The 13,632-nt window shown below is 27.8% G+C and overlaps 1 protein-coding gene across 1 annotated transcript; it reads right to left on the bottom strand.

The window, feature by feature from the left end:
* Positions 1-659: 659 nt before the first annotated feature.
* LOC113549021 lies at positions 660-8,297 on the bottom strand. The gene is made up of 3 exons (XM_026950162.1): positions 8,011-8,297; positions 5,462-5,508; positions 660-2,389 (listed from the first exon to the last, which is right to left on the bottom strand). The coding sequence occupies exons 1-3, from the start codon at positions 8,107-8,109 to the stop codon at positions 1,873-1,875; spliced, it is 663 nt and encodes a 220-aa protein (XP_026805963.1). The 5' UTR covers positions 8,110-8,297; the 3' UTR covers positions 660-1,872.
* Between the last annotated feature and the right edge of the window lie 5,335 nt (positions 8,298-13,632).

The following is a 13,632-nucleotide window of genomic DNA, read 5'->3' as shown; positions in this document are numbered from 1 at the left end:
TAAATGTCATTGAAGACAATGTTATGAAATATCCAAGTAATCTATTCTCTACTAATATTTACAAACTAGTAATTTTAACACCATAGTTAAAACTTTACTCAGAAGTAAACACTATTTATTACATTTTAATAAAATAAAATTACATTTAATTATTATTAATAATTATTTAAGCATTTAGCCAGCACACTGTTGCATGCATATACAGTCTTAAATACAAAATAAATACTACAATATACATTAATGAGTAGAATAAGACTTATTTTATGTACTATAAAATATTCAAAGGGAAATACATTTAAAATTTTATATAATATAAAATAAGTACTATATAATTTGAGTTTAAAAATTTTCTTTTTTATAATATAGACACAATACAAATCATTAATTATTTATTAAAAAAAATTGATTTAAAACTTTATTTTACAATAATTTCTAATTTTTATCATTTTTATAACACGATTTATGTGTTTTATGGGATTTTCTTACACTAGTTAAAACCATTTAATCTTGTATCTAGTAATAATTTTCAAAAAATACATAATTTACAAATTATAGACAAAACACAAAAAAATACAATTTTATTGCAAATTGATTGAATGAATAAAATAACTTATTTTTGTACAATAAAAACAAGCAATCAAAATGTCCATAAATATTCTTAAGTTTTGACTAAATGGGTGTTAATTTATGAAAACTTACAATTCTATACAAAATCGTCCATAAAATCATTTTTAATATATGAAAAGATTTTTTTTTGAATAAATACGCATAGAAATTCCTCAGAAACCATATATACTTGTTAATTATCATTGTATGAACCCATTTTTCATCGATGTCGTAGTAATAATGGGACATATAGAATGGTGAATAAAATTGGAAAACGAAAGTATACGATCTGTATAATATATTATATGTTATTTATTTATACTATATACGCATATCGAATGGAGCCATTACATAGCGTCAAACCTTTAAATATATTTATTTTCACCCTCTTCTCTTGCCTTTCCGCTTGAATCGAACGACCTGTTTTTGAAATGATGACAAGGCGACTTGGCTTTAACACACCGGAAGTATCATCCGTCGAGCCGCGGAAGTCATAAACACTGCGCTAGGAGGATTTTCGGCATTACATTACCACTTTATTTATATATTTTTTCTTTCGCTATGTTATTACCGGATAAATCGTTGAACTGTTTTGCGTTCAGTTTTTATGGCGTTCAAATGCGCCGAGTGTGCACTTAAATTGAACTCGATAGTAAGATTTCTCCTTCAACGTGTATTTGGATAATACGAGTATAAAATCGGCACGTTAGGCAAGATGAGATTTTATAATATGACAATAGAGTTATATGGTTGCCTTTTATTATTATTGCAATTTATAATATATTATATTAGATATTTTTTTCGGATGTCAAACCTAATTTGAGTTTGGAAACCAAAATATAATGATATAAGTAGGTATATAGGCATAATGCATTTCCTTATTTTTACCATGTACTTATACCTATACATAACTACTATCAGTAAATTCAGTAATGCAGCGCTCCTTGCATAACCCGTTGGTTAGATCTGATTATCTACAGACAATCAAATTAACATCGGACGTATTTTCAAATGCTGATTTAATTTTGATTTGTCAATAAAGACAATATTGTGATGATAAATAAAACAAAACTGGATAATCCGCAGTGAATTTTGAAAAAATCGATTAAATAAATACGCCGTAGGTTATATAATACCTATTATTGTATTTATACATTACGCGTTTGGATGGTCACGAAATATTAATAGTGTTATTAGTACAAAAATATTATTTTAAAACAGTCGGTTATACGTTATACCATAATTTCTGACAATATTATATTAACGTTACGACAACAAATCGTCAGCCATCGCATTGGTTCGGGCGATAGATTTCAGCAAACCGTTTCGTCGGGCAGCGTATGTCCGACCGGCGACGATGGCGCCCGACCACAAAACGACCCACAGCGATGACTTATCGACGGACACGTCGAAAGCCGGCGATGCTTTTTTATTCACAGCAGCCGTTACCACCGCCACCGCACTTTTGCCTGTTCCGCCACCGTCGCCAACGACTCGTCGGAACAGCATCGATTCCGTTGGCTCGTCGGTGGACAACTCCTGCTTTGGTTGTCGTCTGCGACCGAACGACTGCCGCCGCTCCGATCCCCAACGGACGATGCCGCTGCAGACGCCACTGCTAGCCATATTCTCTTGCCGTTGGCGTCGTTTAGTCCGCGGCGGTCGTTCGGGCGGTGGTTCTGTGTCCAACCGCGTCAGTATCACATACTGCCATTTGTCGCCGTGCAATCGGTCCGGATCTGCCGGAAACGGTCCGCTGATAATCGGTTTCTTCCTCCTGCTCCTAAATATGATAAAATCAAACATACGTGGTTTAAGCAAACATGAACAACGTATACAATATTAATTATATAATAATAGCATGTCCATCTACGGTCTACGTTAAGTGTTTGTATTATAAGGCATAGAGATTCGGAACCAAACTATCAATATGATGTTAAATATAATTGTTTGACGATATAATAGGTATTGTATTAGGTTAGGTAAACGCAGTATATTCTGGATTTTCAACTAATTGAAGTTATTGTAGTGTAAAGATCCGGAACGGAACAAATAATTGAAACTTGAAACTGCTCATAGTAAAATTACGATTGGGAACATGAATTTTTTATGTTTTGGAATAAATCATTTGTTATTGTGTTATACCGAATCCCCATCTTATGATATTTTTACAACAGTCACCACGCTTTCACAACTTGACTTTGATATGCATACATCTATAGTAAATTATATCAGTAAAATATTCTGCTCAATATGCAGAAAATAGTATTGTACAGTTAGGGTTGTCATTATGTCTAGTAGTGTTTGTTATATTTTTCCAACGTTTTTATTAGATATATATTAGATTTAAATTATATGAATAAAAGTTTATAAACTAAAAAATTGGCTCTGCTGTATAGTGACACCTTTATTTTAGGTTTCAAGGGCTTCTCGTCAACGTCATTGAGTTTCTACATCATAATACTTTATTACTTATACATATTAAATAAATACTGTTACCATAAAATATGTTATTATGTTAAAGAAGTAAAATATGACTTTATGATACCTTAAAAATTAACACAAACAATATTATACTATTTGTAATTTTAAAATATTCCTATTTATATTAATTTTACATTATGAGTTCATCTCTAATATATTTCTGTCCTCTGTTGTGAAATTTAATATTCACGTACGAAGTACAACATGATATTTTCCAATTTTAACTGTCTATTAACCTAAATATTATAAATACCCATATCCTACTAAGACTAAATATTCTATTTCATAATGCGAATGACCAGCAGAACATAAAGCATATAATAGTGATTAAATTTATTATCGCGTCAGTGATACTTTGCCGAGGTTATACCTTTGTAACATTTTAATACATTTTAACAGCTCCAAAAGCACATATACATGGTCCGAGCGTAGTTTTACGTTTATTTTATTTTACTTTTTTTAATTCCCCAATAAACAGCCTAAGATACCTGCGTAAAGTTTTCGAAACGATCGTCTAATAAAACGCGTAGACGAAAGTTTCACGAAAAGATTCGGAGTTTATTGACTACAGCGTGTCTTATTATATGTATATATTTAATGGTGTCGTGCGTTGTTTTATGAATTTCATTTTGTCGTTTTTTCATGACACCTATAGCATTGTTTTCTATGGACAATGGACATATTTACTACCGCCTCACCTATTCAAAGTGATCTATACACTCGACAGTAATCCATTTTCAAAATAACGAAATATCACTCTTGTATTTTTGCTATTTAATTGGACATATCACCCAAAATAATGCCTTGCTTATTCATTAGATGCTTTATACTTACCTTTGTGAGGTAAGACTGTAAGGTTATAGTTTTTTCTTTATTTTCTTATTTTATTGATTTTAAAGTAATTTTATTTATTTTTCCTCAGTCATATGAGTTATAAGTTTATAACACCATGAAGATTGGCAGTTAATGGTTTATAAATACATTTCTTTTTTTTATGAAATATACTACGCACAAGCTGTTGATTAATCTATGTCTTCTAATGTCAATGTATATCATTATCTCAAACAAGACTTTTGATTATACAATTTGAATTTATTTTTTTAAAAGGCCGCCTAAACTTAAATCATTATCATCGGATATCGTAAGCTATTTTATGTTTATCTCTTTAGAGTTTACTATTTTATAACATTTTATGTAAATACATTTTTGAGAACAATAAAATAATGTTATATTTGAATTATTATTTTTTTATATTGAAACAAACAATAAATTAATCCTACTTACATTTTATATACCTTAAATTTTAAGTTTTAACGCTTTGAATAATTGTAAATATAATGATTTTTTGTTGAATTTTGTTACTTCAAAAATATGGATTTTATGATTACATTTAACTTTTTACGTGTTCAATTTTAGATTCTGAGTAGCACTCAAAATCTATTTGGTGATTACAATGATGTGTACGTTTTTTCTTTTTTTTCAGTATGTTCACTATCACGTTTTAGGAGACGACAAGAAGTAGGTATACTCTTAAAACTTTACCGAACTAAATTACTCTTAAAAAAAAGTTTTTATAGAACGTTCCAAAACTTTCTTGACACCCTGTATTACCTATACACATTTTAACACATTCTCATAAGTTATAAACAAAGAAATTAATATTTTACTGATGGTGTAAGTATAAAAAAGTAAAATCGATGCATATTTGTAACACCAAATAGTTGCATGTTTCTAAAAAATTAATTTAATTATTTATTACAATTTTAAATTTTGAGTTTAAAGAAACAATTAAGATTTATTCGAATATTAATAATTTTAAGATTATTTAATTTATATTATAATAATACGATTTTCTGTTGATAATGCTTTGTTTTCCAAATAGTCTAGAGTTCATATCGTTGCTTGAAAATGCATGTAAAAAGTTACATAATTCAACACTGCCTATGAACTGTAACCAGGAAAAAAAGTAGTGCTAATAGTAGAATATACTCACACAGTTATAAAAGATAAATGTTGTTTTTAAATTATTTAATATCATGTAATAAGAATATTTTAAAAACAAAATTAACTACCTCATATAATTCGAGTAGACACGTCTTGTCTTAATATCTAATAATACTAGTCACAGTAGGTATAGTACAGTATTTTGATTATCAGATTACATAGATAAATTCATGATGATTGTTGACGTTACTATAACAACCTTATTCATCGGTAAATCTTAAAATAGTATCAAATTATCCAATATAATTCTACATAATTCAATGTATAGATCCTGCTAGTATTTCTACAAAATTATACGAATCGGTAATTTGCAATACAAATATTCTCTTTGTTATTACTAACATACATGTAATAGTATTTGACTTACTTATTTTTTTTTTCACTCTTCTTATGTTTGTCTGAGTATTGCGTCCACTGAAAATATGTTTAATAATACTATTATAAATTTATAACATTGAAAATACACGACTAAGACTATGAGAGTCCTATTTTTCGTTAAACAATAATTTATTTAACGTTTATTTGGAAAATCATAATTTATAAATTATATTCTTTAGTTAATTAATTTATTATTATAATTATTACTAAATAAATATAATTTTTACACGGAATTTTATATTTAGCTCGTAATCGTATAATGTATAATTTTTAATGCGAATTAATTAGAAATGCATATTAATTACTATCCCGGGTATTGTATATACATATCCTGTATAAAAATATCTGGATAATAATAATAATATGTCACATTGAACACCATGAGTCACAATACTATAATATGTAGTTATATAGGATTAAAATATAGTAGGTAGCTTAGAACTATATATTATTTCGATAAAATATTATTATTATCATTATATTCTAATATACATTTGTAAAATGCATAATGTCATAATAATATATTGCATTATAACACGAATGCATTAATATCACTTGACCTTGGAATATGCATCATTAGAAATCTAAGCGGGAGATTAATTATAATTTGGCAGATGTTACATATTAAATAATCGCACCAAGGGGTTTAAAAAAATATCGTACATTTTATTTAAATATATTATGAATATGCGTATATTTTATATACGTAACTTCGAAAGAGTTTCTTTTAATGGGAATTCACATGTAAGAGACCGTCTATAGAGATTCAAGGTTTTTTCCTAACTATTCATCACGAAAAATCAGTAAAACTATTTTTTTGTATTCTTATAAAATTTCATACAAGCGTAACCAATTTAAATAATTTAACATGACGTAAATAATTTGTGAACAGATAATGATAAAAATATTAATATAGGTACCTATTAATTTTCAAATATAATATTCTTCTTTCACTATTTTTTTAAAATGTAATAAAATGTATATAATTATTACGCTAAAATAAATAATGATAAAAATCTTATTATATACATATTTTAATGAATACGTAGAATGTACTATTTCCTATGTATGTATTATTTTAATCTACAAGTATCACTTGTCTTGTTAAATTTATAGTCATATTATTTAACTGATTCAAATTTGTATTGTGTGTAATTACATAGATAAAGGTCTTGTTTACATTTTTATTAAATATAAATATCCATATAATTAGAATTTTTAATTATAACTCATTAGTCATTACAATCATTGCATTAAACTAAAGCCTATAAATGAATAATTTTACTATTCAAAACTTTTTTCATTAGAAATATAGAACAATTTAATAAAAAAGTATAACTTAAATATTTCATAATTTATTAATAACATTAGTATTATTATTTTAATAAAAAAAAAAATATTATACTTAATTTCTATAAAAACCTTTGGATGTAATTAATTAAATCCAAATCCACATTTTTTTAGCAAAAAATTGAAATGAAAATCTGAATGATGCTTAGTAAACTTAACTCTATTTTTTTTTTTTAAACATTTGATAGTTATATATAAATCGATTATTTATATTAATAAATGTATGTATTAATTTATTATTATTTCAAACTCATTATCATGGTCGTAACATATTTGTTAATTAAAAATTATAAAAATATCCAAATTGTCGATACCATGTTATGTTATGTTTAAAGTATCATTATGCTTCTGGAAAAGCGTGAACAATAATATTCGTTACGGTTTATCTATACACTGTCTAAACCTTTTTAATTTAATACTCTGTGATTTATCAAAGTATAGATATTATTATTCGTACTTTTACCTTATAAAATATGTACCTATAATTGATAAAAATTAAAAATTGTATTCCTATTTATTTGCTACATTAATTAGTAGCTTTAAACTTGTATACAAATATAGATCATTGTTGCGTTAAGTCTAGAATTGAGTATAGTATTTAAATGAAATAACTGCCTATAAAACGATTACATCACAAAATATGTGTTAACTGTATATTCAGTATAATGGATATATATTATTGAAAATCCAAATATATTTTTTATGTATTGCGTTGTAGATGTATTCAGCTTTTAAATCACTTCAATATCTTAAAATTGTATATAATTTGCTATATTGATATTGTCATTATTTATTTAATCGGCATTTTAAATTATACGAAATACTACATAATAGGTTAATATAATATAGCTATACAATTGTATATGCAAAATAAATTGAACATTTAAGGTAGTTTTATAATTAATTAAATTATTAATATATTGTGATTTTTAATATAATGAAAAACAGCAATTTATAGTTATATTTTAAAATTAATGATATATGATATTAAGTATTAACTTGTTATAGTAAAGTCAATTATAAATTATATATCACTAACATTGACTTGTTACCAATTGAATATTAAATACGGTTTTAACTTATTAAAATATAATGAATTAACAGTTTTTTAATTAAATTTATTTTAAAAACATACAAACTTATGAACATTGACATATTGATATAATAATGCAAAAATTCAGTTTTTACCTTTTTGGCATAATTGAAAACGATCTTTCGGTATAATCCGTCAAACTCCTGTACAGCCCCCGGTCTTTGGCCTCTCTTTCTACATAGACCGCTGCCCATTTCGAACGAATGGAGAATTGAGAAGTTAACCACTGCCGATAACCGCACACCGACCGTCGAGGGTAAAATATAATAATTGTTTTCTCGGAAAACTTTAATATATATATAATATAGTCGTACACATATTTAACAGTCAAGAGTGAGTCGAAAATGTGTATACAAGAAACAACAACTACAACATTTACTGACAACCGAACGGATGGATAATGCGGCGGTTGTGTGATTTGATAATATTATATTATTATATTAGGTATACACGCTCTCCCACCTTTTGTTCTCCGCCGTCACCACAACCGCTTCTCAAGCGTACTATGGGATACTGTTTTATTTATTTATTAATATAGGTATATCTTTTTTTCGCTCACGTAACCCTATGAAATACGTACGTATACACAATGCGTATAAACTGACCGTATTATTATGTCTTTACATGAGGTTGCAGTCGTAATGAATAAACATGATCGACTAACGCGAACGTGATTCAGACCACGATTTCAGTAACACCTTCTCCCAGTGTTTGTGTGGGTGCTGAATGTGGTGCTCTCCTCAAATGTCCATCCGAATTTAAACGAATTACGATATCCCCTCACCTCCAACCTAGCACAGGCTGTACACGTTGCGCGTTATAAATTGGAATGCGTGTATACATGTTTGCTAGGGTATAAAATCGATGTCTTCGTGACTATATATTATGTTTATATATTTTGTATTGAATTCAAGAGTTTCCGTCAACAATTGCGCACGAATAAATCAATTTAAAGGAGTCAATTGAAAGGAAAAACTCTACGCTCCGTGATCCTTTTTTCTGATCGCAGATGAAATTATTGTGCATTTTTCCGCTCAATATATGTGCAGATAAACATATGCGTACATTATATAATATATTAATGATACTACAATAATACATATATTGTTATTGCTAAAAATATTAAGATCCCTTGAGGGCTTGAAACGATTTTACGATTTTACTACATTTGTCGAACATCATTATTCATAAACAATAAACTTAAACATTGTGTAAAGATAAAAGTTACTATTATTGATGCTTTTTTGTGTTAATTTAAGCAAGCTGATTTTAGAACATATAATAGTATACAGTAGTTAATAGATACTTTACAATGAATTGATTTTAATGTAAATTACTTATGACTTATGAATTATAACACATTTATTTTCAGTTGTATATTGTTAAAGCTTTAGACTTTGATCAATTCTTGGAAACATAATATACATATATAATAATTCCAAAACATATGCATACTGTTTTTTAATTTACCGTGCGAAATTATGAAAATTATATGAACGTGAAAATTAAAATTCCCGTGATCTGGATCGTAAATTTCTGACACAGTAATAACTTATTCGTTAAACCGGACTTCCGGGTTCGCTTAACCGCGGTTTCATTGAACCTCAACTCGTAATTTATTAGAAAATTTCTGCAAAATTACGTCAATAACATAAAAAACTGAAATTATTTGGGTTTAATTAACAGGCATACCGGTAATAATTAATTACAATAAAAAAATTAAAAATCCTCTTATAAATTATTCAAATCAGCAAAGAAAAATGGAAACGCCAAAATGCCAGCTTTTTTTTCATTTTTATTCCTCGTCTTTTTATACCATCTCGTTCTGACGAGTACCTTTTTGTTGGCCTCAAGCATGGTACTAAAGAGCGAGAAATAAGGGGTTACACTGTCAGATTAAATCATATAAGCGCCCTTTTCGATCCGACAGCTGCTTAAACTCAAGGGAAAAAATTCATGGATTCGAAAATTACATTAAGAAAACATTGATTAACCTGTAAATACTTGTGGCTAAAAATATTTTTTCAGCTAAATTTCAACATTAAATGTCTACTATCTGTATAGTAATAATTACTATTACATCTATATGAATATCCTTTGTACATAAGACATTTTTCGCAATTATACATTCAAATTCTAAACTACTAAAATTAATACCATCCAACCATATTTTCATGAAAACTTTCTTGACAAAATAACAAAATATGTATATAGATGATTACATTTTTATACTTCAACTTTCATCAAAAGTCAATATAAAATGAAGTTTTAAAGAAACCTAAAGATGTAGTTTATTACAAATTTAAGTATTTCAACATAAAAAAAAGTTGTTTATTTAATATTTAAAAGTGACAAGTAGTTACATATTTATTTTATTTTAAGAATATGGTAATATTCATAATTTATATTTATTTATGTTAATAAAATCATTGCAAAATATTAAGTTTGTATACTGTAACTATACAAAATTCAAAACTATGTGAACAAATATTTTTTTGTTTGAATGAATAAGGTACTAAACTAAATTTGATATTAAATTCCAGAATGGGGAAAGATACAATTATGAATTGCATTACTAATTTTCAAGTATACTTCAATAGTTATTAAAAACCCCTTTAATATCATATGTTTATATATCACTGTAAAATATTAAAAATTTATTTTATGTATCATATAATTAGTTTGAACAATCTAATTACGCCTTAATATATATATACACAGTTTATTACATAGTTTTAGTCTATATATTTTCAATTAGTACATATAACTCATATATTACAATTTTTTTTTTACAATTATCATTGAAAAAAGTTTTTTTTGCTCTATAAGTATTCAAACCATAAAAATAAATAGCAATAATTAATAAAATTATGCGAACAAACAGATTTAATATGTATCATAATATTATAACATAAAATCCAATAATATTGTTACAAACGTGGAAATATAGTACATAACACGCCACACTTTTCTCCATGCTTTGCAAAACAATGACGTGTATTAAAAAAATATCATGCTTAATTCTTATCCTGATTTTCCGTAAAAATTCTCGTTTTTCCTTTATTTATTTTTTGTTTTTCCTAGAACTTTTGAAACTACTGAGAATTTTTTAATCCCTCAGAGTACTAGCTAAATTCACTTAATTACCAAAAAAGATGCTGAATAAGTTCAAAATCTAATCATTATTACTGCTAAAAAAGGCGACGACAGATACGAAATAAAAATAACACATCGTTGCAAAATTAATACATTTATCAGCCAGCTCAGAACTAAAAATAGTATATTCGCGGAATTCCAGATAGGAAAAACTATTCAATCGAGTATTTTTCAAAACATTTTGTCGTCATTTGTCACATGACATCGTAATTGTCGGGCTCTAACTAAACATTTACAAAATATATCAAATAACGATGTATTATTAGGTAGGTATTGATAAGTTGTATAATGTATATAGACAATATAAACGAATCAACGGTTTTAACTTGTGCACACATAAACTCCAAATCCATCCTTATCATCGGTACGCCGACTATAAAATATATTAAAGCCAATATCTATATTTATATAAGTATCTCTGTATAATATATAGGTACGTATAATACGCGTGTAACTCCACAATAAATCGACATTATTATATATCACGAAGTCGATTTGTTTGTAGGTTTTTTTACAGTGATAACTACGAGGAATAATCGCACACGAATCTGTTGGAAGTGTCATCACCGTGTAAAACTATACATGACGGAAACGTCAGAATGAATTGACGTAGGATTTACAGTAGCATACGATAATGCTGACAATAACGAAATCCCGCGATGCGATTTGCAACATGCACGCCGATATGGAGAAGGGGACGGATGATTGCTGCAGTGGAAAGAACAGACTTCGATGTACTTGACGAACAAGTATAAGCCTCCTATTCCTTAGCCGTATCTCGGGATTAACAAGTTTTACGGACTCGCTCACGTAGTCTTCATCTATTATTCCTGAAGCTCTCACTCTCTCGTTTCGTTCTATTGTCATCGGCCAACAATATCAAATACTATATAGTCATATATATATATGCCACGCCACGTAGTCAGTAAGTACATATCTACTGTGTATTTGACTCGCAATTTATATTAAGTTTAACAACACTCGTAGTATAATGGTTGTTGGTAGGTACCGTTTTTGTATTTCCTTTCGTGAACGTATAATTTTAAAAATCAGTATAACATCCTATATATTTATAAATATGTACATAGTATATAAATATTTATATACTTATGTATCTATATATCGTATACACGTATCTGTCAGATCTCAGATAAAAGTTTTGAACCTTCAGAAGCGCATAGGTCGCTTACTACAGCTCTAGTTGTGTTGTTCGATTGTATCGTAAAATGTAACGAACACATTATTGTGAGCCATACAAGAGTGACATATGATATTGTATTATATAATAAATACAAATATTTTTTGTTTTTTTTATCCTTTTGTTAATCAAGTTTAGGAATTATTCGTATTATAGATTTTTGAATTTCTCAATGGCTTTGACGTTTATTAGCCATCAATACAATTCAATATTTGATGAAACTTTATTTAACTTTCCAAATTTAAATTTCATCTTAAAATTTTTTTTTAAATAAAATCGAATGAGATTTTAATTGAGCAGTAACTGTGATAAATTTTACTGCAGATTGCAGTGTTGAACAATAAATAACTGCAGGATGTATATACAGAACAGTAGATCACAACTTCTAACTGTTACACACGATAACCGTTCGAAAACTATAACAAGAACTTTGTTCGGTTATTTTTTTCGATTTATACAAAGCACGCAAGTGTATAAAATGGTTACACAATTTACAAGAATAAAAAAATCCAAAAAACATTTCGATGCGTCCATTGGGTAAGAAAAGAAACGAAAAACAATTCCCGGCGGACCCGTATTCCTTTTCCGCCATCGCACCACAATCGTCACGCGGACTAAGCATTAAGTCGACCGTCGTCGACGTCGTATACCTGCGCACCTTCTTATCCTCATTATTAATAATAATATAATCTTGACAATACACTGTGCTGACCATGACTTACCGGTGGGCATAAAACATGAGTGTGAGTAATGATCCTGTGGGTCTCCCAGGACGACGTCGTTGTCCAATTAGCACGTTGGCGATGGATACCTAGGTACTGTTATTAATTTAGATGACTGGACATTTGCACTGAGAATGGCGGTCATCTCGAATGGCTTGAACAATAGTTATGCTCAAGTCCAGGACAAACGATAGGGTATTATGGGGATATTTATAACATTGCAGCAGTTCCCAGGAAAATTATTTTTCCTAATAAAATATTAATAACTAATAATATAGTCGCACAATTATTATGTGCTACAGTAATAATATCTAAAATAATTTTAATTAAGCAAAATAGTGTTCGATAATAATATTTAATCTATAGAAATGTCAATATAAGTAAAATAATTATTCAGTTTAAAATCCGATTTTGGTAGTGTATGAGTTCATTTAAAACTTTTATTAAATTCTTGAACTGTAGAGTATTTTTATTTTCAGTAAAAAATATCTAAACCAGAATCGCCAAAAAATGCCTACACGAACAATTTTCCAACTATTTTGCTTAATAAACATTTTCTATCCTCTTTAGGAATCTAAAAATTGAAATATTATGAAAGAAAATGTTCAATTGAATTTTACTCAAGGCAATATAAAGTTTAT

The sequence above is a fragment of the Rhopalosiphum maidis genome, chromosome 1, assembly GCF_003676215.2.
Source record: "Rhopalosiphum maidis isolate BTI-1 chromosome 1, ASM367621v3, whole genome shotgun sequence".
In the NCBI taxonomy this organism is placed as follows: domain Eukaryota; kingdom Metazoa; phylum Arthropoda; class Insecta; order Hemiptera; family Aphididae; genus Rhopalosiphum; species Rhopalosiphum maidis.
Note: the sequence above shows the minus strand (reverse complement) of the source record. Positions and strands in the feature narration are given on the sequence as shown.

What these genes read in the sequence shown, in the direction of transcription:
- LOC113549021 (XM_026950162.1), bottom strand. Translation starts at nt 8,109, where the DNA reads ATGGGCAGCGGTCTATGTAGAAAGAGAGGCCAAAGACCGGGGGCTGTA. An exon ending in TTTTCAATTATGCCAAAAAG is followed by an intron (nt 5,509 to 8,010) that starts GTAAAAACTGAA and finishes ACATATTTTCAG; the next exon opens with TGGACGCAATACTCAGACAA. An exon ending in AAGAGTGAAAAAAAAAATAA is followed by an intron (nt 2,390 to 5,461) that starts GTAAGTCAAATA and finishes TATCATATTTAG; the next exon opens with GAGCAGGAGGAAGAAACCGA.